Source organism: Biomphalaria glabrata, chromosome 7, assembly GCF_947242115.1.
Source record: "Biomphalaria glabrata chromosome 7, xgBioGlab47.1, whole genome shotgun sequence".
Classification (NCBI taxonomy): Eukaryota; Metazoa; Mollusca; class Gastropoda; family Planorbidae; genus Biomphalaria; species Biomphalaria glabrata.
The window spans coordinates 24,829,836-24,856,274 of NC_074717.1; the positions used below are offsets into that span (position 1 = coordinate 24,829,836).

Consider the following 26,439-nt stretch of genomic DNA (forward strand, 5'->3'; position numbering starts at 1 on the left):
CGAATGGGAGATAATCGTGTCTATTTGTTTGGTCGGTAATTAAAAGTGTGATCCGAGTGTTTGCCCTTGCAGTCTGCACCAAGTTAACACTAACAAGATTTTCTTTTTCTGACTGTCCGTCGATCGTTGTAAACTGCTCTTAATCTCGGCCCGATCTGAGGACTGGTGCAAAGGGTGGACTGTTGTAACCAGACCCGCCATCTTGTCATCGATCGCCCTGGCGTAAACCACGCCCATACTAGGGAGCGGCTTTTATTGCCCCTTCCGCCCCCTTTATCTCCAGGAACTGAGATCAGCGGGTTGGTTGGTGGTTGCTCCATCGTGCCAGACATCCATCCCCGTCTCACTGACAGATTTGTTGGCTTCGCCTGCTTCCGCTCTGAGCCCAGTCCACGTATCGATCGACATGGGTAATCGATCGAACCGGTCCTTTGTGCTCCTGGCACCCTACCCCCCCCCCCACCTCCTCGCGCGGCACGACAGAAAATCCTCAATAGCTAAAAAAAAAAAAATAAACTATTTACTCCTTGGCTCCTGTCTTTCTAGCCCCACCCCCTAGAGGTGGGGTAAAAACCCCGGCGCCTGCTAGTTTCCACCCCAAAACCGTTCCTCCAACACTCATGTCACCGGTAGTGCCCGGGCAGGGACAGGAATTCCTTTCGGGAAATTGAGATTCGGCCTTTACGGAAACCTGGCCTCAAACTGGATAATTGTGAAAGGAAGGAGAAAAGGAAAGTCCCCACATACGGAGGGATTCTGAACGGGAAAACAGGTGTAGCTGCGTCTACTGGGTCTTCCTCTCAGGCCAGTACCGCAACACTGCAACTTTCCACGCTTCCTGTTTGGGGCTAAAACGCTGTCGCAGTTTTTTTTTCCTTGAGGCACTAAATTTTTTTTTCTATATTATTTTGTGAGATTTATTTCCTTTTCAAGTCCGGAACACATGGATTTGGTTTACTGAGCAAATATTACCTGGGGCCCTGACTCTTACAGGTGAGGTCAAGAGGTTATGTACTTATTAATGTGACCGGACCGGACCATACGGCTCAACGGAATTAATGACCCCGAGAGTGACCAGCGAATAACCTAAAATATATCAACAAATGAAAAAAAATCGTCAATCTGTCAAATTACCAAAAAACAAAATATTAGGAGAAAAATGTATTTGATACTAATAATCTCTCCTAATCAAAAACAACATTTTAGACTAGTCTGAGTAAAAGAAAAACTTATTATTCAAACCAGAGTCTATCCGTTGAATAGTGAAATGTTTTTCCTACACAATGTGACATCAAAATAGTTTCATACAAAATTGAAGAAGAAGAAAGCAAAGGAAGATGAAATCGCGCATTTCTACTGACGTCTGCCCGCAATTGTAACAACACTGCATGTCTGGATATAATCAATTCTTAAGTGAAATCAATTCTGTTTTCTATTGGTGTTTAGACTTGAAAGCTAACTCTGAATATGCAAGATGAATTCTATCCTGATAGATGTTGAAGAACATTTCCATCTGTATCTGGAATGGACTACTTCCATTGGTATTCCATCCCTAACAGTTTAAAATCTCATTCGTATTGCAACAACACTTTTCGACATTGTTAGAAACTTAAAACCAAAACATTTTCACGGACTTCAAAAGTTTCCAAAGGCTGGTGTCAGAATGCAAGGTTTAATGCAACAAGATTATTACCGGGCCTGTAGCACATTCTCATCTCTCCCTGGGATGATGTTTCCAGGTAGGTCCATTTGATAATCATGTTAATTAATGTCTGACACGATTTATAGAACCGTTAGTCATTGAAAATAATGTATCATTTCAATGTGTTACACGTCTTTAGTAATTATACAATGTCATAGATATGAGAGTCAAAGTAGACATGACAATACACAAGAAGTTCTGAAGAAAACAATCACAATGTTTGCAACTATTTTGCCACTTACGAATAAATGAACGTCATTTGTTAATGATTGCAAATGCAATTCAATGTAGTCCAAGCGTCTAAAAAACGTCCACCAGACATGACTGAATGACTCGAGTGTTTTCAATGACTCAGACCTGTCAAGGTATTTAAGCTATTTCAACGTAACAACTGCTATTTGTGTACCGTTATTATGGATGTAGAAAATTTTTCAAAGCGAATCTTTTCTTGAGTGCTAAATTTTTAACTTTTCGACACATGAAATATTGAAGCTCAAATATACAAGTACGTGTAGGGAGTTCCAAAAGACTTGGACTTAATTCTTTGAAGTTTTTACTTGTGCCAGCATTGAAAGCAAGGTGTGTGTGTTTGTATTATTAGTAACGTATGATATACTCGTGAGTTTAACAGAAAATATTTTGGTTGTAAATTAAGTTACGATATCAACGCCTTTTCGTTACAGACAAGATTCAGTCCGGCTAAAGAGGGCTGGAGGGGTGGGGTAAGGGATGGGTGGGATAGATTAGCCTTGACAATACTATCTTAGTACATGCCGTTGGGTCCATTCTTTTTATTCGACCTAAAATCTAAACTGTGTATGTCTTACCAATCTCAATCTGCAATATCAATTTCTTAGTATCAATTAGTCAACGACCTACAAATCCAATCACAATTCAAACTAGTAATTCTTGTTCAGAATCAAGACAGCTAATAAAGCTAATTAAGCCAGAATCTAATTCGAACTACCCTCAAAGTTTAGTTATTGTCCCATTCTTTACTTCCGCTTCACACTGACCTAAATCAGATGGGCACCAAAGCATACGTTGTTTAAAAATAGACATCTTTAATAATGGAATTATTTCATTTTAAAGTCCAGTATGGTGGTAGACATCACATTCAAATAAGAGAATATAAGTTTAAACTTAGTGTCAATATCATATTTAAATAAGAGATTCTAAGTTTAAATTGAATTCAATCTTTTAGCTAAAGTTCATATGAGAAAGTAAATTACATACAGCTAATATACTTTCCACTGCAGAAAGTGTAGATGGTACTATTACATTTCATACAAAGGATGACATTGTTGTACAAATTCAACTTCGAATATATGACGCGATATGTCAGTAAAAGTCGACGTCTCCGTCCAGTGTACATGATATAACTGTAGTAGAGTCTAAGAGATAAAAAAAAAAACATTTAGTTCATCTCTAATGAAAACTTCCTATTTTGCTGCAAATATTTTCAGCTATAGTAGATACGCGTTTTTGTCTAAATAAAATATTGCTCTCCCAAAATGTGGTCATCAAAAGCGTCTTCGTTTTATTACTGGAACAAAATAAGTGGGAAATGTATGTGTGTATATAAATATATAATAAGTTGTGAAACAGTAGGAAGTAATCCATTCGTACTAAAAGCACCCTCTGTGTTACTTTGTCGATACTTTACACTCTTCCCGGTCAATCAGTTGAAGTAAATTATTTGTTTTTCAATATGTTACTATTTAAGACCCTAACGTTGTTGGGTATTTAAAGATTCAGCGTGAGATAGTTATCTGAAGAAAATAGAATAAAATAAAGTTTCTAATTTTAACATTAAAATAAACTGGACAGCCAGTAAAATTGATTAATTAGTCAAGAATTTTTCTGCCTCGTTTGACAGACAAGATAGAAGACATAAATTACACAAATGTGTTTTCTTAGCAATTACATCATTAAATCCAATCCAACTTTCTGATGTAAACATTACATTTCATGTCTGAGTACAACTGTGATAGGAATGTATTTTGTTCTGACAGTGTTATGTGTAATGCACAAGTGTAAGACAAAGTCATAATAATAATTATTATTATTGTTAATATTGTTATTATTATTATTATTATTATTATTATTATTTACTTTTTCAAATAACAACAAATCGAAGAATGATATACAATCAATTTTTTTTCATGAGAAAAGTTGTTTTCTACCTAAACTTGTCTGGCACTGTCTCAGAAACTTTAAGCTTTATCTTACTACAGACCAAGCAAATACATTCAACAAAATGTTGTCTTTATTAAATCTAATATATAAAGCACAATGTAAGGAATATGTATGTATGTATGCAGGGCCGCCGCTGCCTATTGTGTAATGTATGCATTGCACGCAGGCGGCCGAATGTAAGGGGCGGACAAATCATTGCCATAAATCATTTATCTTTTAATTTTTGGTTTAATAATTTAAAAAAAAATATTATATTTTATTTAAATTCTACTGATTCCATTATCCTTTGAAAACTGGAGGGAGGAGTGGGGGAAGAGACAATATTTATACAATAAGAAGTGATTTTGGAAACTAAAGAAGAAAAACAAAGCGGCACGCGAGGGTTTCCCACGGGTTTTTCTATAAGCGTCGACTCTTTCCTGACCTTGAATTTTCGCAGGTTCTTTGTAATATTTGTTTCGAGTCGAATAGCCCGCCCTGTAAGTAGATCTAGTAATTAGAATGTCAATTTTAAAACATTGTCACATTGTTTCTCGAATTGGAGGATTGGGGGGGGGGGGGCAACTTCCTGACAAAAAGAGGTGTTATAGAGAGTGTGTGTGTTTCCTAGGCGGCTTTAAGAAGAGGTTAAGCGATTGATTGGTGATTATGCATTTAAGATATTGAAATTAGCATAATGCAAATGTAAAACGTCAGACAATCTTGAGACATGAAAGAGTATAGAGGTTATTTTGTGGTGAGCTAGATTTCGTTTAAATATCAGTAAATTTCATTAATATTAGATCTCTATCTCAAATTAAATCTGTGAAAATTGTAATAACAATTATATTGTTTTTTTGTTCACATAAGAAGTGTGTTCAAGTTATTTAAAGCTTATTTAGTACAAATATAAAACGCCTTCATTGGTTCAGTTGTACAAGCTGTTTGTAGCGACAAGTCAACGACCATCTAACAACAAGGAGAGGGAGCGGCAAGAAACATGTTTTATTTTCAGTGTAATTTATTTGAATATTAGTAAAATCACATGTTCAAAAATGAAAATCTTTTAAGTAGGAGACGGCGTTTTATCTTCTAATAAGATCGTTTTAAATGTAGACCGCTTTTTGCGAGGCGCTTGTGCAACAATATGGGTCAAAACGTTTTCAAGAAAACATTTTAAAACGTCTCCGCTAGTGCGATTCTTCTGGATTTTTTTTTGGTCAAATTTCTTCCGCCTATTGCACTTTATAATAGTGACGACTTTTGTGTGACAAAAAACGTCCACGACAGAGACGTCTTACTTAACACGAAGAATATTGTTAAAAAGCTCACGCCCATTACAGACGTACGTGCACAATATGTAGGCCTACCTAGAATGTCCCTCGCACTATACTATTGGCCAGGGCTGCCTCTTTATTATTAGATTCAGTATGGCCCTCGACTTTTTTTTTATTAGGATGAATAGTACGTTCTGAAAGAAAACACATCAATATTAGCCTTTTAAAAATTCTCTCTTCTTACTAAGAGAAAAAGGCCAGAAGACGCTTAGCGCCGAGTCCCGCCCGGAATCAAAACCTTTGCCGACTTGAGCGAAAACCTTCCGCATCTTCGATTCTATCTCCATGAAGAAACTTATACAACGCTTACAATTTATGTAGGCAACACTATTCCGGAAAAAAAAACTGACCATAGATATATTATATATAGGTCTGTGAAACCGACTAAATTTTTAGTGAAATTTCATTACCGGTACCTAAATTTGGATTCTATACATAGTATTAAAAATATAAATGAAAAATAAAAACCTAAAAAGTGTGTTATAATTAAAACATAGTTTCCTTTCTCTTTCACTACATTCTTTACAAAAAATGCAAAGTTAAAATTGAAAATAAAACATCTTAGAGGGAATGGGGATACGACAACGATGCGAACTGAAAAAGAAAAAGGAATGGTAAAAAAAATGGATTTAAATCAAAGAGCGCTTGCGTATAGTGTCCAGATCAGTCTTAATGAATTTTTTTTCTAAAATAAAAAGGGGTGGGGGCGGCATTTTTTAACTCCGCACACAGGCGGCCACAAACCTCGCGGCGGCCCTGTATGTATGTATGTATGTATTTATGTATGTATGTATGTATGTATGTACGTTCCGAATAGAAATCGAAACCGTTGGACCAATCTTGATGAAATTTGGCCTGAATGTTCCTTGGATTACGGCGGAGATCATAGTGTATGTGAAATGTCTCTCCCGCAACTCGAAGGCCCTAAGAATCAAATAAAATGTCTACATTTAACGTTTTGAAGAACGAAACTTATTTAACAAATCGAATAAACCCATTTTCACAGTATTGTATATTAGCTATGTAAGGGAACATGTCGCTAGATCAGTGTTACACAAACTTAGGCCCGCGGGCGGTGGGTCATTTCCTGCTAATATTTTATATTTAAAAAATCTATTAACAATACAAATTCCTTCTGTACTAAGTTAATTAATTAAAGCCATTAGACAGATTGCTTCAATGATACCTACAAACCTAATCACATAAAACTTATTGAAATAATTATATCTATATTTACTTTATCCTAATCAATATCATGCTTGATTCATCCATTATTGTTAATGCTCTAAACGTATCCCAAACCCTAACCCTAACGTTTGCTTCAGATATTCTCTACACTTCCAACTAGAGCTCACATCATCTTCTTGGAGAAACCAGAATCTCTCTTTTCTTTTTTGTGTGTGTTCGTCTTTCCCTCGGAACTGAGATTAGTTCTGCCATATCCTGATTCTATTAAACGCCGGGATTGCAAACATTTTTAAACTGATCTTTCTCATCACCCCTCCCCCTCACCTCATTCATTCACCCTCTCCCCCCCCCTCTCTCCTATTCACCCCTAACGTCATTTTCAATATTTGATGAGTGCCACTGGGCCCGAGGAGTGAGGACAAGAGAAGATGAGTAGAGAGGGAGAGAGGGGGATGGTGTGGAGCCCCTGGCTTTAGGCTGTTTATCATCACACGACCGAGACATTGGTGTGGAGATTTCCTGGAGTACTAGATACTAGAATCTTTGGGAAAGAAAATGTATATTCAAAACAACTTTGACCAACCATATGGTTTTTTTTTAAATTCATTGTTTACACTTTACCAATCAATTTAATTAAACATTCTTAGTTTGTAGAGAATCAAGTTGGGGAGATATTTATTTATAAAACTAACTTGTCTTTTATTTTATACTTTCTTGTAAGAATTTTAATTGACACATAGCAGGAACAAATTATACAATACACACGCTTACGTATCGATGGTATTTCTTATTGATATTTCTAATTACTTTGGGATATGCTCATATTAAGACGCATCGCTCTTGAGATTTCTTCCAAATGTCACTTGAGCATAGAGTAACAGGTCAGGATAAAAGTAAGGTCAACATGACCAAATGTGTACTAAGCACTCATTTCTTGATCATGTATGAATCATTTGTATGTCTACAGGATAGCACTTTTCAAGTTGTTGTTTTTTATCTGGTTTTTATTCTGTCTCATGAGGTAGAGCAGACGAAGTGGGAGGTCACATTGACCCTGCTTTTATCATACAATCCAGGCGACAAATAGTGTCCCATGATAAGCTTCTAATTGTAGTTGTTCTCAGAACCATTAGGATAAGTTTGAGATCGTCAGTTGTCCATTGACAAATTCACATCCAGGTGTAAACTTTGAACAATGTTAGGTCTAACGTTTTTCATTCTAATTATGATAAGTGTTGGACTAGTCCCAAATGTCATGAATCAGTCCCAAATGTCGTGAATCAGTCCCAAATGTCGTGAATCAGTCCCAAATGTCGTGAATCAGTCCCAAATGTCGTGAATCAGTCCCAAATGTCGCGAATCAGTCCCAAGTGTTGCAATAGTCCTAACCGTCATAATAGTTCCAAATATCCCAAATGTCGTAAAAGTCACTGAAGTCGTACTGATCTACATAATGGCCTTTGGTGCCATATGTCAAAGTTGTCCCTTGTGTAACAATAGGTTGAAATTCTCCTTATGTCAAAACGTGTCTCTAAGCACGTACGTGAACTTGCCCCGTTACCTAGATACCAGTTAATTACTAACAGAGTGTTGGGATAGAACGATGAATCTTATCAAATTTCACCATTCATTTCTGCTGGTTCAAGGGTTACGCTCAGTCTGTGGGTCAAGTATTGATCAAACGTTTTTGGTCTAGGGGCCAAATAAATGTCCAACATGCGTTTCACATGTCCCGTCGCTCTAAAGCATCGTCGAATCCAATTGAACAGACTTAATGGTCTCATTACGTGAGCATAGTTTCTAGAGGCCGGATAGCACATTGTCGTGGGACAGATACGACCTACTGGCCATAGTTTAGGTATCATTGCACTATATTGTTTTACTATTTTCCTTTGTATTCTTGGTTTTGGTCTTAAATGGTATTTGGATTGTCCAGAAATTTTCTGACGTACACATGCCACACCAACTAGTTGCACAAGAACTTTCAATGTCGTGTTTAAATAATACATGCCAAATACAAAAATATTTTATTATTTTGTGTACATGTTTCGTGTATGTTATGAACAGAATGAGAACAGAGTGGAAAACCAGGTCCGCTTAGCACACTGAATGACTACACAACACACATTGCGTCAACACATTCTTACGGACGAGTTACAAGCACATGGAAACATAAGAACGACAACCGACACAGCATATAATTTCATAATAGTGTGTTACTTCAGATTTGCAGCCTCTTACATCCTAGCCCAAACCTCTAGCAGGGCGACGGGGAAAGCGGCGGGCAGGATTCGAACCGTGAATCATAGTGACGACACCTCAGAGCGCAGACAGCCATCCAAATAATCATATCTTAGAAATTTAAAGAAACTTTTACCTACCTAATCAAGCAAATGTTTGATTCGTTCGAATGTCTGAAATAATCACGGCTCTTTGTAGACGTCCTACGTAAACAAGTCAAAGGGATCGCATTGGAACATTTATAACTCAATTGGCTTCCTCTGAATGCAAGTATCGAGTGACCTCGATTTGTCATCAGTGCATCTACAATAAAGAAATGCCGTTTTACCTTTGTGAACTGATCACTCCATACACCCCTCAGAGAGCACACCATGAAATCAACGCTTGTAGTGCCACATTTCATATTACGTCTATTATTGTATCATATCGCCTTGAGCCTACATTAGGTTTGTTTACAGCGCCTTATACATTAAATTCTTATTATTCTTATTATCATTATTATAATTATCATTATTACTATATTTTTTTTAATTCTTATGACTTTTAGGATTAATTTAAATCCTATACGACGCAGATCCTATATATAGTAAAATCTGTTGTTTTTTTTTGTATGGCTCAATTGATTCACAGTTCCAAACATAACTTGTTCGTTCTCTTTGAATGTTAAAACCTAAAGAGACCTACAGAGGATTGTGTGCCAGATTCTAGAATTCTGAATCCCAATAAGCAGTAGGTCACTTTGATCTGGGATAAATTGACAAACTGTTAACCCTCCCACACCGTCGCAATCTACTATTTCTTATTCCTACACCCTAAAATATAGTTCAAGATCAAAGGAATTTAATGTCACGTAACAAGTAAAGTAACCCAGTGGGCAGATAATGCAAAAGTCATCTGTTTTTATGGCCGACGGTAAACAAGGAAGTCATGTGGCTAGCACAACGACCAACCACCTTAACTTTCCACAACAAAACTCCCATAAGAGTTGGGTGGACTACGTTTACTATGAAATAAAGAAAAATCTTGAACATTTTAATCTTTCTAAAGTCTAGTAATGCAAATGAACTACAGATGAAAAGAAAATGTATATGAATATCTAGTTTTAATTATTTTGATTATTGTTTATCATCACAATCAATGGAGCTGATTCTCGGAAGCTTCTTTACGCAATGTGTGCACAACTTTCGAGCCGATGCTGTTGGTTGAGCAACACTTTTGGAACAAATCTTAAATTCGTTTTTCGCACCATAGACTTTGCGTTGTATTTACGGAAATACGACTTTCCAATGTCTAAGTAAACAAGACCTAAGTATTTCTTATTGTTTGCACGCCTCAACAAATAAACAAATAGATGTTATGAAAGTCGGCGTCTAAGAAAAATGTAACAAAATATATGCTTGTGATCTGTCATCCTAAGCTGCTATTATATTTTCACTTATTTATAGGTTCGTCCAAGATAAAAAAAGAACTACAGCTCAATTTTCAAAAAGTCTTAGACTTGGGCAGAATGGACATTGATAAAAATATATAGAAACTTGATTTCATAGCTTAATGTGACACATAGAAGATGTCAATGAGTTATTTTATAAATCTAAGATATCATCTAGCTTCTTATCTACTTGCAATAGAGTTATTGGAGAGCTCTATCGTTACTGGAAGAGCGCGCCACTATAAAACTAACTATAAAAACCATCGGGGCCTCGTTTCTCAACTCTAAATCTAATACAAAGCTTCCGGCCGTTGCCATGGCATCAGTTGCTTCCGTCTTCCGGTTTCCGTCTTTCCGGTTCCGGAAAAATCTAAATAGAAGAGAGGTGCTGAGTGGGGGGAAAGGAAAATGTGTTAGAAACGAAAAAGAGTGAGACGGGAGAGGGGGGTAGGAGGGTAATAGAGGGAGGAGGGGCGTAGGTCAGGTGGTTGTGTGTGTGTGAGAGAGGTGTTTTTTTTTATTTCTTAGAAAAAAATATTGAGTTGATGTGGAATAAATTGGAGAAGTCTGTGGGAGAAGGACAGAGTGACTTGGAGAAAGAACGTGCTGGAACTTCCTCTTATTGGCTGCTTAGTGTATTGTATATTCTAGAGAGGCTCATAAATCCAATGTAAGCTATAGGCAAGACACGATGGACATGTAACTAGACACAGTGTGTCGGCACTCATAAAGCAAATGTAAGCTTTATTCACAAAGATGAGCTCGGTGTGGATTGAACTACTGTTATGGCATCTTTCACTTTTCTATGTTGTGGGATTTATTGTTATGGTGCAGCATTAATCCTAGTACAAAGTGTTATGGAGATATACAACATAAGGGAATGACAGCTGCTACTGTGTTTGACTGTTGTTTTTTTTTTCAAGTGTATTTTCTTGCAATTTGAAATAATAAGATAACAAACATAGCCTTCGATACTCAAATTTTAACTCAGATGTTATGAAAGTCGTTGTCTAAGAAAAATATAACAAAATATATACCCGGAATCTGTAATCATAAGCTGCATTATATATATATATACAATATAAATATATATATATATATGTATATATATATATATATATATATATATATATATATATATATATATATATATATATATATATATCAATCGAATTGTACAATTGAAACCACAGTCGATAAACACATAACATATATACATACTCTGTGAATATTCTGTTTCTATTAATGGTAATACTGAATGTAAGATAATGTTCGATCACCAATGGATTATGGTAGTTGGGTCATTATGAGTTGATCTTCCTTGAGTGTAAAAGTCCATGGGTTTAAAATGTTCTGAATAGATATAAGCACAATAAGACGTTACGTTCAGTAGGTACAACACTCTGACTAAAGTTTTACTACCATTTAGTGTGAAAATCAAAATACGTCTGTGAATCTGTTGAAACAGTGAAACTAATATAGACTTGATTTACCTATATATACATACAACAATATGGCCTGGTCAAAACAAGTAGTCATTGCTCAGTCTACAACAGTACACTTTCGACCATTTAGAGAACTGAATGATTTGATGAGTTCATAACAAAGAGATTCTATATAAAAGATACCATGACGGATATACATTATTCAAACAAGACTATCACTTTCAAGATGCTTGCTCTTCAGTCGCAGGTCAAACTCCATAACATTCAAACACATTCTACAGAACATTTGTTTTGAATTATACAACTGTGACATCTTTTCATTGGGTTCATAATTTCTTGTCCTCACTAACTAGACCAAGGAATCTAGAAGTCTTCCTTCAGTCTGGAGAAAAAGAGAATGAAGTTGTGATTCAAACGTGTACAACAATGTTCACTAGACTTGATTTGTTGCAACTGTTCCGCTTGACTTAGTACACTAAGTTTGTTTATCTTGGCTCTCTGTGTTTCAGACTCGGCCTACACTAAAAATGCCTGGTCTCCACAACCCAGTCCGCAGACACAAGGTAAGGACACTTTGTATATTTATTTTTATTTATTCATTTTTGAATATTTAATTTCATTTTAAAGTTTCATCCAAATTATTGAACGTCTACTAGATTCAGCTTCAAATCGCTGACTGTTTGTCTGTTTGTTTGACAGAGATTAATGACAAGGAAATATTCCCATTTTTATGATTTGCTTTTAGAATTTATGTAAGGAGCAGATTATCAATACTGTAATAAAAAAATAAAAAAGGGTAGAATATAACTATAATTTTTTTTTAATATTAAAAACACTGTATTTAATGTATCAACTCGCTTGGGGTTGGAAATAGAACTGAAGAAAAACACAATTTAACGTCTCTCCTAGTTTTCCCTCCATTAATTTCGTAGAGTATCTTACAAAATTAAAATAACCACCAGGATACATTACATCAGAAAATCTGAATACATATAAAGTAGGAACAGCTAGTATGAGATCATTGCAATAATTGTAGAGTCTTTATAAACGTCCCTATACTGTTAGGCATACGGGCGTACGTACATGATACATGATACACAAGTACAGGGTTTATAGTCTTCTTATTGAGCCATTCATCTTAAAGTGATAGAAGACAGAAACAATCTTTCCATAAATAAAATCTTTCTTTTCATCGTTAAAATGTGTTGCCACTGACCAACATAAAATCCAGGGCTCGCACAAAGTCATTTAGTAATGGGAGTATCCAAAAAATCTATTCAACCAAAATGTAGAGCCATTTAATCAAAGATTTATTTCCATCCATAAAATTTGAGGTAAACTCAAACACAATACATTAAATGATTCAATAAATTTGCTTTATAATTACATTGTGGATGTTAATAGTATATGTTTTTTTCAATTATTTTGTTTAGATTCAACATTTCCTAAACTGGCATTGTCTGGTCCACCACCCCCAGTACCTAAACGTAAGTGGTCTCAATACATCTATAAGTGGTCTCAATACATCTATAAGTGGTCTCAATACATCTAGGACACGTGCACTTTTTAAAAAATAGGTTTATTAACTACTACTAGATCCTGTGTCCACTTTTCACCATGAAAACAAGTCAATTTATTATCTTTGTACTATTTTAAATGAATTTTTACATTATGACACAAAGTATATGTAAGCTAATGTTGTGTAACAAAGTTGGAAAATAATTTCATTTCTTGAATCTATTCATCATTCGCTGTTTAGCATAAGTGGACCTAAATTGAAGAGAAAATAGATCTTTAAAAAATAGATACTCTTTATATACCCCAGCTCCATACATACTGCTACACCTGTCTCGCTACATCATGTTTGTTGTTGATGTCATTGCTTTATTAACTAAACTTGTTAGCATTACAATTTCTAGTAAAAATTAGATTCTTATGGTATTTTGTATAATTTTTAAAGCATTTGTTTAATGATCCTATTTCTTTGTTCAGCATATTCGCCAACATTCACTACCGTGGGTAAATCTTCCTTGGAGTCTGGCATTCACGGGTCGCAATGGAGACCACCTCAAAGTAAGTGGATGTTTTTCTTTCTTTGGTTGCTTCAGAGGAGTATTAAATCAGGCTATAAATACAATAAACTCTTTAAAAAAATACAAGAGCAAAACCTTCAGTTAGACTATTTCTAAAATTCATATCTACTATTCATTATAAGGCCTGCTTTTAGCTATATCATAATATATTACGTTTATTAATTTTCCGAATATCGTATTTGCTGTTAAATACAGATCGGAATGTTACAACATAGTGTCCTTCTTATTGTCTGATGAAAAGGCCAAGCTTTGATGCAGTCTAGGAGATATATGATTTATTATCATCTATATCCAAGATATAGCAGAGGAATGTAATAGCAACCAAAGTTTACAACAAATATGCCAGGCTGTTGTTGCCTGGTGGTTGGGTTGTAGCTCCAGACGACTAGTACAACTAAACCGATGTAGGCGTGTTATAGTTTAACGGTACAACTTAAAATAAACTTCCTGATAAAGAATGTAACTTGTATGAAAACTATAAACAGATTTAACTTGAAAGACAAACAAATGAAATAAACATTTACACACAAGATCTAACTGACTACACACACACGTCATTGAAGTCTCACGCACATCTGGAACAAATCTTTCCCCTAACTTTTCTACCAATCACTTATATTTCATTGAAACTACGCCAGACCACCTCGTGGTTTCATGTGAAAATTCTTCAGTCTACTCAACCAAAACATTCGCTCCTTTTCAATCGTAAACACAGATAAACACATTAAGATTGCTTTAAAGCTATTTATCCCTATCATATCCTAAATTCCAGTTAAATTATGAGTTTCATATCATTTTATAGAATTTGTATTGTATACGAATGTGACATCAATACATATAAATAATTACATTAGACCTATTTTTATGTAGAAAAAAAAACAACATATTTATACAAATTTATTAAAATGTATTCAAACTATTCAAGGCGCACAAAGAAAAAAAAATGGAATGAAATTCAGATAGTTCCGTTGTACACTGTTCAAATTTGAAACTTTACTGTGAACAAATATTTTGTTGTATATGTTTGCCTACTTTTTTTAGTTAAAATATTTTATCTGGTATTATTAGTTGTTTTTGTAGAAGAAACGCTAGAAATCGCATATGCAATATATTTTCTTTTCTTTTTGTTTTCAAATGCCAGTGTCCTTTTAGTATCTTGTACACAAATTTTATTTGTATATTATTACATGAATCTGGAACTTTTTTAATGGGACACCTTTTTCTAAGGAATTATAAATTATGTATACCGATGCATGTGTTGGCGGTCTAATTCGTAGATCATATTGCTTTAAAACGTATGACCTAGACTGTAGCTACGTGTGAGTCTTGTCCATTCTTTCAAAACCTTTTTTTTTCTTCCCAGGCTACACTAACCCGTTGACACCAATTTCTAAAAGTCCATTAGACAATAACCACGCTCCATGGAGGCCTCAAGGTTAGTATATCGTCTGTCTGTCAATGATCTCATCTATAAATCAACAGAGCAATACTTTATCCACAAATAATAGATAAAATACACAAGACAGACAAACTTCTACAAGTTTGACAGAAGTTCAGTTACACTAGTACACTTGCCACTCTACCGAAGCACAATTTGATCATACTTATAGATACATATGTAGCTTTCAAGTCAGCATTGTAGGTTTTGTTTTAAAAAGAATACATTTCATTGTCATTATTTACAATGCAGTATTATTAGTAGATGCTTGACAAAGTGAGATTTGCTTACATAAAAATACAATTAGAGTTAGTTTTCAGTTTCGGCTCTAACCAGATCAGAAAGTATCATACACACAAGAGTTTCGTCTAGTTTGTACACTTTTGAACGAGCTTATTGTAGGTGACGTGATTATATGTGACTCAATTGGAAGTCAAACGCTTACGTATGACATACTAACAAAAACACCGAGTGTTCAACTTTTACTTTCAGTAGCTGGTCTAGTGAGCTGGGGTTTAGGACATCTTTACTTCGGATGGTAGAACTGAAGCCCATAAGTGGTACAAGTAAAAGCTATTGGTCATTGTGTTGCCTACACAACATTCGTGGCTTCAGTGAGGAGCGCATACCACACAACCAAGCCAACGTTAACCTTTAAACCGGAGGGGAGGGGGGAAGAACGCCACCTACAATTACATCCTCTAGGACTACAACATGAATACGTGACCTCAACGTTATATGCGACTGGAATGTGTAAGGACAGAATCAAAACCTAGAGTTACACTCGGTGTAAAGCATTAAAACACACCGGAAGTGGGCTTATTCAACATAAATCGAGACATTGATCGTAGGTTGGTATTGTCTACTACTACACCTACTTATTTCAAAATGATCTTCAAGTTAGATAACTTCGAACTGAGTGAATAGTTACCGCTCTTGTGCTTGTATTTAAAGCTATACAGGATCACATTCACACGATCACTGGCGCACACGTCCCAGGCACACGCACACACACGGGTCCCTCACTCAGCTTCATCCGACACCAGAAGTCGCTTTGAACAAGACCGGAACTGCAGTAGAAGCCATATTAGAAAAAGCTTTTAAACGTGGCTTTAGAAAAAGAGCATCAGTGTGTACTCGTCTCTTTCCTCCACTCAGCGCTCGCCCTCGTAGAATCTCGTCCAGAGCTTCTCCAGTCTCTCTCTCTTTTTCATTTCTTGTTTGCGGTCGATTTCATTTTAAGTGCTTTTGTCAATAAAGTGTTTTTTTTCCTCTTCACTTGGTCTGTTTTCCTTCTCTTGAAATGTGGCCCCGGGAAGAATAAAAATAATTGTATACGAAAGAAAGCCAAGGATAAGGAGGAGAAAGAGAGAGAGAGAGAGAGTGAGAGAAAGATATATATATAGAAAGCAGGAGAGAGAGGGATAGAAAGAAAGAGAGAGAAAGAGAGAGAGAGAGAGAGAGAGAGAGAGAGAGAGTGAGAGAAAGATATATAGAAAGCATGAGAGAGAGAGAGATAGAAAGAAAGAGAGAGAAAGAGAGAGAGAGAGAGAGAGAGAAAGAGAGAGAGAGAAAGAGAGAGAGAGAAAGAGAGAGAGAGAAAGAAAGAAAGAGAAAGAAAGAGAAATACGTAAAAAATGTGTTTTCTTTAACGAAAGAATGATATCTATTTATAAGATTGTCGTGATATTATCTTTATCAGCTGGAGCATGAAGACCTATTGAAGATTTTGATACTCAAAGTTAGTCACAGTAATCTTCTCTTTGTTTACACATTTGATTTCTTATTTGATTCTACAGCACTAAAACAAAATGCACTAAAATTTGTCTATGGCTTTTAAACGTGTTTACATATCGGTATCGTAGCTTTCGTATTCTCTCCAACCTAAACAACAAAAGGGTTGCTATGTATACAGGTGCGCATTTTTTTTTTAATATTTAAATTATATAATCTCTTTCTCTATGTATAGACGTTTCTCGTTCTCTTTTTTTTTTTTATCGGATTAAGTATTCGTGCAATTCATGTATTAAGTAAGCCAAGACGTTAATGAATATTTGACTGATATTTCCTTCCTTACATTATATATTATATGGGTCTAGCATTGAACGTTGTTCCCTACTCTCTTGGCCCCACAAACTCTCACAACTTCGCTGCAAGTAAAATGTCTCAAAGATTAATTTGTCAGCAGCAATTACACAATGTTTCGAAAATCAAGTGCCATGTATCTACGTACCTTTAAGCGCTGGAAGTCATTGAAATGTAAACACCTTGTTACTTATACTTAGAAAGTTTATTATTATTACTTGTTTCATAAAAAGTGAAAACTTTGACTTAGAGACAATGTCGCGGTAATTCAAAAAAACAAGACGTGGATTTCGGAAGTAAACAAAAGACTTTTTTGCATCCATAGAGTAACTGAAGTGAAGATTTACATTGATGACATTCGATGGTTCCCTTCGTTATTATTAAACTTTTCGACATTCGCTACCAGCGTCGACTAACTTCTAGTGTTGGCCTTTTGCCTGTTATTTGATTTAGTTATTTGATTGTCACTTCCGTTTATCGTATCTGTATAAGATGCATGCAACATTTTATAATGATGTACATTGTAGGGAATGTTTAGGACAGTTTTTTTTTAGATCATTGTAATATCTGGGTGAATGTATGTTGCTTATGTATGGTCCTTACCCGTGCATGTGAAATTCCTTATCTGATTATATAGTAAATGATAGTTAAAGGCTAATTGCTTGACTATGTTTAAATGTATAGGATAGTGTACGGAGCAGTATGTCTAGATACTTTATGAATGCCTCTGCCCAGGACGCTTAGAGAAGTAAACTAGTGTTAGATCTTATTTAAGAGTACACAAATGTTTTTGAAGAGTTCAGGAAATCTGAATTATGTCCAAATGAAGTTGTGCCGACAACCGAGTTGTCTGTGCCTGATCATCAATGCATTTTCTTATTGATTTACTTAGGGTTGTCGGCCTTGTAAAAATATTTGTCTGTAGATGGAGCTCAACAAATAAATAAAAAAATCTGCCAGTAAATGTCTGTGTCTCTCCCTCTCTTTTCATTTCTCTCTCTCTTTCTTTTTCGGACATATGCAGACAAACATTTGCGCGCCCCGCAGCCCTAACGCCAGACTACATTAAGCTCTTCAATCCCCCGTTAGCATCTTAACAGACTTCCAACATGACCTCGGCACCGGGCGCCAGTAGACTTCATCAAATTTGTGGCCGTAGGAGTGTCGACCGGGCGTGATATGGACAGCAAGCCAATAGAAGAGGGGGGAAGAGAACGACTTCACACTCCTCCCTCTCTCTCTCTCTCTCTCTCTCTCTCTCTCGCCCATGTCACCATCCCTTCTCCTCATCTCTCTCTCACTATTTCTCTTTCTCTCTCTCCCTCTCTGTCTTGTCCATTTGCAAAGATGTAATAAAGAGAAATATGGCCAACGTCTGCAGGGAGCGCCTGATCGACTTGTTAAGAACTTTGATCGATTGCTCTTTGCTGGCCCTGTGATCGATGGGAAATTTTTTTGATTTGGTGTGGGGCTGGCAGTAATATTGGCAGCAACAATGGCCTTAATGTCATGTCGAAACAATTTATTTTTGTTTTAATTATTTTCTGATTTCTTAAAAAAACTTCCCGCCCAAATAGCAGAGCGTCTGGATAATGAGGCAAAGATTTTTGGTTCGTGTCCTTCTATTAAGGGCCAGGATTTTTTCTCTGGCCTTGGGGAGGTTAAAAGGAATTATTTTTTGATCCTCTCGTTTCCATTGCTTTGTCTTTCTGCCTTCACTTGATGGAGTAAAAGAGTTTAGTGTTTTCATTAATACATCTTGGAATCGGAGGTGAAGGAAAGTTGCAGTGTTTCACGTGATTACGCAGCCCTTGCAGTGATCTACATATTTTGCCAAAGACAAAGCAAACAAAGCCGTTGTTTGCCGGTCTTCGATTTAAGTTCTCTTTTCCCTGTCTACACCTGATTTTGGCCATATTTGTTTACACCATTTAAATAAAGTCACTTTGTCTGTCTGGGTAGAATCTTGTACGCGTTTGTTACCCCCACTTCCCCTTCACGGATCATGTTGACATTATCACAATTTGCAATAATGAGACGATATGGTAACATCGGTGTTCTCACATCACTCAATAGAACCATTTTTTAAAAGTATTTTTTAAAGTATATTTAAAAGTATTTTTGTATTTTGATTGTCGGTTTTCGTGTTTGCAAAATGCTGGTTTGGTGTACTCCATGAGATGATGTTGTATTCTAAGCTCGAATAGATGACATCCTGTGAAAGCGAGTTGTATGTAGAAGATTGTATGTATCCGAGGCTATACTTAAGATGAAGACAAGTTTACTGTTAGAGACGTCATAAAGTGTCTATATGTCTTCTGTCAATGCATCGACGCTGTCTTTTTAAAGTCTAGAGTCCAACACAGTGCTTTACTTTATCCTATTCTAACCTAGTGTGACCTCAAAGTTCATTTGGTGTTCATTCTCTGTTGTTAAATAGTTCGTCGCGTTGCTCTTATTTCATTACAAGACACGTCTCCTATGTGCATACGGGATGATTACAAGACACGTCTCCTATGTGCGTACGGGATGATTACAAGACACGTCTCCTATGTGCGTACGGGTGGATTACAAGACACGTCTCCTATGTGCGTACGGGTGGATTACAAGACACGTCTCCTATGTGCGTACGGGTGGATTACAAGACACGTCTCCTATGTGCGTACGGGTGGATTACAAGACACGTCTCCTATGTGCGTACGGGTGGATTACAAGACACGTCTCCTATGTGCGTACGGGATGATTACAAGACACGTCTCCTATGTGCGTACGGGTGGATTACAAGACACGTCTCCTATGTGCGTACGGGTGGATTACAAGACGCGTTTCCTATGTGCGTACGGGTGGATTACAAGACGCGTCTCCTATGTGCGTACGGGTGGATTACAAGACACGTCTCCTATGTGCGTACGGGTGGATTACAAGACACGTCTCCTATGTGCGTACGGGTGGATTACAAGACACGTCTCCTATGTGCGTACGTGTGGATTACAAGACACGTCTCCTATGTGCGTACGGGTGGATTACAAGACACGTCTCCTATGTGCGTACGGGTGGATTACAAGACACGTCTCCTATGTGCGTACGGGTGGATTACAAGACACGTCTCCTATGTGCGTACGGGTGGATTACAAGACACGTCTCCTATGTGCGTACGGGTGGATTACAAGACACGTCTCCTATGTGCGTACGGGTGGATTACAAGACACGTCTCCTATGTGCGTACGGGTGGATTACAAGACACGTCTCCTATGTGCGTACGGGTGGATTACAAGACACGTCTCCTATGTGCGTACGGGTGGATTACAAGACACGTCTCCTATGTGCGTACGGGATGATTACAAGACGCGTCTCCTATGTGCGTACGGGATGATTACAAGACACGTCTCCAATGTGCGTACGGGTGGATTACAAAATAATGCCTCAGAATCATTACACATTTATTCCTTTTGAAATCATTGTTTATGGACTGAACTAGTAGTCATTTGATACTGCAATCTTCCTGGGTGTCATTTTCAACTTGTCAATTTCAATTTGTCCTAAAAAATAAATCATTTGTTTATTTACCGTCAAAACGGCGAAACTCAACGGTGGACCGGTAGAAGAGGAGCTTAAGACCTTGCTCTCTGCGCTTCACCTGTCAGGTTCCCCGACCTCACTGTGAGCGACTTTTTCCTGTGGAGGTATGTTAAAGACAAAGTATTTGTTCCACTGTTGGCAGTAAATATCAATGACATGAAAGATCAAAGAACAGCTGCAATCCACACAATGGATGGGGACATCCTGAAGTTCATTTGGGAGGAATTTTCATTTTCGCTTTCATGTTGTCCACACCGAAGGTGGTGGTCACATTGAGCACTTAGAAAGCGTAAAATAAAAACTTGAAGTTATATATAATACTTGTGTCCAGCTAGATATCAATTGTTTGTTTTTTTTTGTTTCTTTTACTATTGAAATATAGCGCAATGGTTTTGACGCATTCATTTTTAATGACCCTGTGTAGCCCCATAATCTATTATATTTCACAAAGGTCAGCTTACACAAACATTTCATGTCTCAGTGAAGCAGATAGATCCTACAATCTTACGAACATATACACATCGAAAGAGAATCTCGGCAGTTCATGGGGCCTCGCGCACTCAAGTCCCCGTTGGAAGACCAACAATAGCAGAAAGATACAAGATGGCTTCCTGAAATCGGGTTGAAGAATGAAAGGTTAAGAAAGGAGGAATGGAAGGATGAACAGAAGGAGGAGGAGGAAGGGGGGAATCAGATCTGCTGACACGAGAGAAACGGAAGTCATCAAGAGAGAGTCGAAGAAAACTGTAGAACAGAAAGAGTTAATCGATACACTGACTAGCCTACTGGATCGCGTCTTAATGGTGTTTGGCCAGAAATCTGTTCACTTAAATAGTTCACGTGATAACGAATATCACCAATGATTGGGCAAGAATTTTGAAAAGGCCCATTCGTATTGTAGTTCTTTGGAAAATAGGGTTATGCACCAAAATATGGACCATGGAAATGAATTCAAAATTTAAAAAAAAGTCTTGATAATTTGTATACTAAAGTTTATTCACAGCAATCTTTTCATTGTTTACATTGAATTTTTATGTGATTCTACTGCGGTAAAAAGTAAAACAAAATGATTACAAAGATTTTAAAGTCTGTAGTTTATCAATTCTACCATCTGCACTAATCTATTCTCATATATCTCGATTTTTTTCTTTTATAAATTTAACTATTTTTTTCATTTTAAATATTTCTTTTCAATCGCTCACCCACTCCCACGTCACAAAAGGGACGGGTTCACTTGCTAGTATTGTATGGCTTTAGAACTTGTCTCAAAGTATATCTGAATTGATAGGTGACGTTTTCAAAAACTCTTCTACTCAACATTACATCCATTCATAACAATGTGTCCTTTCTTTAAAATACAATACATGTATTTGTCTACAGTGGCTGTGAAACAGTGTTGATCAGCTTAGTACAAACACATGTATGCAATGGAGGTATTACACCCCACTGTCGAGTGCGTCCGTTAAGTTTTGGGCTAATTAGCAAGGACACTTAATAGCAGTTACTGAGCATTCCTAAAAGTACGAGTAGGCTATGGTACAGTAAACAGATCTATTAGCACAAACACTTCGTACATTCATACTTGAACAATCGAAAGGATTACGTCCTGACCCGAACCTCTACTAGGACGTCTTGAGATGATGATGAGTAGGTTTTTACCTCGGGACAGCTTCCAACACGGCCAGACAGTCCTTCCGTGCTCACAATCGCTGACTCTTTGACGATCACCGAATTTATAACATTTTATTATCTTATTGTCAATCTTTACGTTATTTTCACTTCTTCGAAAGGTTCAATTACTGTTTCTGATCCTTTCGTAACTTTGTTTCATTTATGTCTTAACAAAGGCTAGTCTATAATTAACTAAATAACATTTGTATTGATTACTTTGTAAGTATAAAAATAAATGCATAAATGCAACTTTAGAAGTGCTGTGTTTGATGAATTATTCTTTTTAATAATTATTATTATAGTATTTTTACCATTAGTTCTAATAGTACACATTTTGTTCATTCCCAGGTTCCGGTCAGATCCAACTCTGGCAGTTCCTACTTGAGCTACTCTCTGACTCGGCCAACGCCGCCTGCATCACGTGGGAGGGCACCAACGGCGAGTTCAAGCTGGTGGACCCCGACGAGGTGGCCAGGAGGTGGGGCGAGCGCAAGTCTAAGCCCAACATGAACTACGACAAGTTGAGCCGGGCCTTGCGGTACTACTACGACAAGAACATTATGACCAAAGTCCATGGCAAGAGATACGCATACAAATTTGACTTTGCTGGGCTCGCCCAGGCCATGCAGCCTTCCAGCGCGGATCCGTCCGCCTATAAGTACCAGCAGGATTTCTTGATGTCGTCCTACCAATACCATCACCACCATCACCATCCTCACAACCAGAAGCTCAACTACCTGAATCCGCATTCGCCCATCTCCAATACTGGACCACCTAGCCTCTTCCCGCCTCACACTGGCTACTGGCCAGGCAGCCCCGGTTCGAACCTCTACCACAACATTCCCAACCACGCGATGCCAACGCACCCTGGACACATGGCGCCCCCTCTCGGGCCTTATTACCCATACGACAGATGGGAGGCTTGACCTCTGGCCACTACGACTCTTCCATCCAGAAAACACCATGTTGGAACATCCCGTAACACTCCACTGACCATCCCGCAACTACGTCCACTGACCTCATGAGCTTAGCATTTGACCGGATTAAAGATCACGTGAGTGGGATTTACCACTGCACAAATGACCTTAGGAAAAAAAATGCCTCACTGAGGAAAACTTCCAACAAGACAAAATATACATATACAAACTTTTCGAGTGCCTGAAATTTTCCTTCAAGATTTTGTGTTGTTTGTTGTGTACAACTTTCGTTTCGTGTTATGGCTCTCGTGTGATTTACAACTGGATTTTGTTTCCAAGTCAGCTGTCAGTTTGGTTTAACATTGTTAAAACAAGGCACATTTTGGTTGAATGTTGGGATTCGCTAGTTTAACTATTGACAACTGTAGTTTGATGACTACACTAGTTTTTACTTCCCCAATGTAAGCCTGTGAGTGTGTGCGTGAATGTGTGTGTGAGTGAATATGCTAATTTTTTAATTAGTCTCCAGATGAACAATAACTTCAGTTACTAACTTCTGGGGCAGTGTAGGGTAACTGGACCGGTCTAAAACTATTATCTTTATAGCCTGGACTACGCACAGTAGTGACTTCAGCCATAAAGGAACCTATTGTGGGAGAAGAACATCTAAGGTCATCATTATCTTGGAAAATTTGCTGTGAGCTTGACAGTGTTGAGTGAGATTTGAACTTGTGTAAAACACAGACGTGATGTAGATATGTTGTAAGGTGATCAAAATATTGTATTTTGACCAAAATTAAGAGATAAATTAAAATCTGTGGCATTTTGCGTCTGCGAAAATTACCGTTTCCCTTTGCTACTTCTTGTGTGACAAAATAGACCAATCCTTGATACACAGCTGTGGTCACAGGTTTGGCCTATGTAATCACCAGGCGCTGTTGCATTTTCACCCTTCTTTCTACTACTGTTGTGTATGGCATTTGCTATCCTAGACCCTTCCTTTAGGCTCGCTCTCCATGTGGATCTAACCAGTACCACTTTTTCCCAGCTGCTAGTGTCGATTTTGAAGAGCTACATATCGCGTTTGCGTACATCCGTATACCGTAAAAGTGGGCGACCAGCGGCTCTCCTGCCTTCTATTACATCGCCATAACGTAACTTGAACTCTGGTTAATTGTTATTTAAATTGAATTCTAGTCATTACAATATTTTTGAAAAAGAAATCTTTTTAGCTCGTAAATACTTTTTGTTCTTGGTGCTCAATAAGGTATAAAGAATTTCGATCACGCGGTAAAGGTGGAGAGTATCTCCATAACTCACCTGCAACTTCAGAGCCCAGTGTGTAGAAGTTCTTTAGGCACACACCCATAGAGTCCCTTCACACAAAGTCGCACATAGACCAGTACATAGTCAGAGCTGACATTCATTTAGTCATACGTATACATACACGCATTCACATCCATCCATCCATACATACATACATACATACATACATACATACATACATACATACATACATATAATCTGAATGGCCCTGTATCAACTAAAATATGTTTAAATATGTATGAAATATCAACATGTTTAAATTAATGATAATATTTTATATTCAAAGATCAATATTGCATCTACTATGAAATGATTTTGTTTCATATAAATACAATGGCTCAAATGATTTGTTCTATTCCCTGTATATAGTCGCTTGAAAGAAAATTTTATTCTAAATACATTTTAAAAAATGCATTCTACATATGATTCTAATTTAGCTTGTCTGGTGAGCTCTTCTTGACATTGTTACCGCTTAATTATTTGACTTTGACTATTCTGTACGCTGCTGTGTTCGCTATAATACATTTGATTGAACTGTGTGTACATATCAGAATTGTATTCACGTCACAAAGACAACTATTTTTGAATACATTAAATTTATTGATGACAAAGAAACATCTTGTTTTGTTTTTATGATTTTTAAATTGTTTTATGTGTTGGTTTTTTTATTTGAATGAAGATTTGCAAAAACATTTAGTCTTGGGCTGAGATATCACGTACGATTGTTTAACTCACTGTTTAACTCATTGTTCAACTCATTGTATAACTCAATGTTCCAGTAGTGGAAGTTGAGGCCTTGTTAAATAAATCCAGCCCTGTCGGCTTCATACAACAACAAAGGCGTATCTTGTAAAGCAAGGTTGGAAAAGTAAATGTTACGAAGTGAAAACCTGTGCATTAGCTCTGGCCAGAACGACGTCACCCACACAGCAGTTCTCCACACAGCCGATGTGTCCGAGGGAATGGCAAATACCAAATACTGTTTGTGATCAGTGAGGTCACAGGTTCTGCCTGGATGTAACAGATTGTAGCACCGTGCACTGTTGGCTGCACCCAGGGCCGGTCCTACAGATTGCGGGGTTTAATTTTTAAATTTTCACCTAGAGTTCGCGCAGGGCCTATGAAAGTGCGAGGCCCGCTGCGGACGCATAGGCATAGGCTCCAGTGGCCTAAGACCGGCCCTGGCTGCACCAACTCCTGATTTTCCCCAAGGGTTGACTCCCGAAGACTTTCCCATGTTTGGGCATAGCAGCACGGCAGCGTAAGTTTGGATTCGGCGTCTTTATTTTCTTAGATGGGTAGCCAGCCAAGGCTCACTAACGCTTCCTACCAGAAGCTTACTGGTTAAGCCGCTAACTACCAAATCAGAATAAATAATCTGATTAATATTTATGATTTGTCTAACTTGATCTAAGGTGCTTACTGTTTGTAGTTTATAGTTAACTGCTTGTAGTTTATAGTTCAGTGCTTGTAGTTTATAGTTTAGTGCTTGTAGTTTATAGTTAACTGCTTGTTGTTAATAGTTTAGTGCTTGTAGTTTATAGTTTAATCTTGTAGTTTATAGTTTAGTGCTTGTAATTTATAGTTTACTGCTATAGTTTTATACTCTCTTTTTTATTTTTTTCTCTTGTGCACTGTGATAAAACTCTAAGGACTTGACTATAAATATCTGTGTGTCATTCAGAGTGTGTGTCATAAAGTTTAAATCTTTATCCCACTTTTCTAAACACAACTCTATTCTCAACTGCATGATTGGCAAAATTTAGTCCCAAAAGGGTCTTGCTAGTTGCCAGGTATTTGATCTGGCACT

At 37.1% G+C, this 26,439-nt stretch overlaps 1 protein-coding gene across 1 annotated transcript; it reads left to right on the forward strand.

The window, feature by feature from the left end:
• The first annotated feature begins 617 nt into the window (after positions 1-617).
• On the forward strand, positions 618-25,014 carry LOC106065088 (transcriptional regulator ERG homolog). Its single transcript, XM_056036870.1, has 6 exons — positions 618-1,739; positions 12,030-12,083; positions 12,954-13,007; positions 13,513-13,593; positions 14,977-15,048; positions 22,735-25,014. The coding sequence occupies exons 1-6, from the start codon at positions 1,664-1,666 to the stop codon at positions 23,310-23,312; spliced, it is 915 nt and encodes a 304-aa protein (XP_055892845.1). The 5' UTR covers positions 618-1,663; the 3' UTR covers positions 23,313-25,014.
• The last annotated feature ends 1,425 nt before the right edge of the window (positions 25,015-26,439 follow it).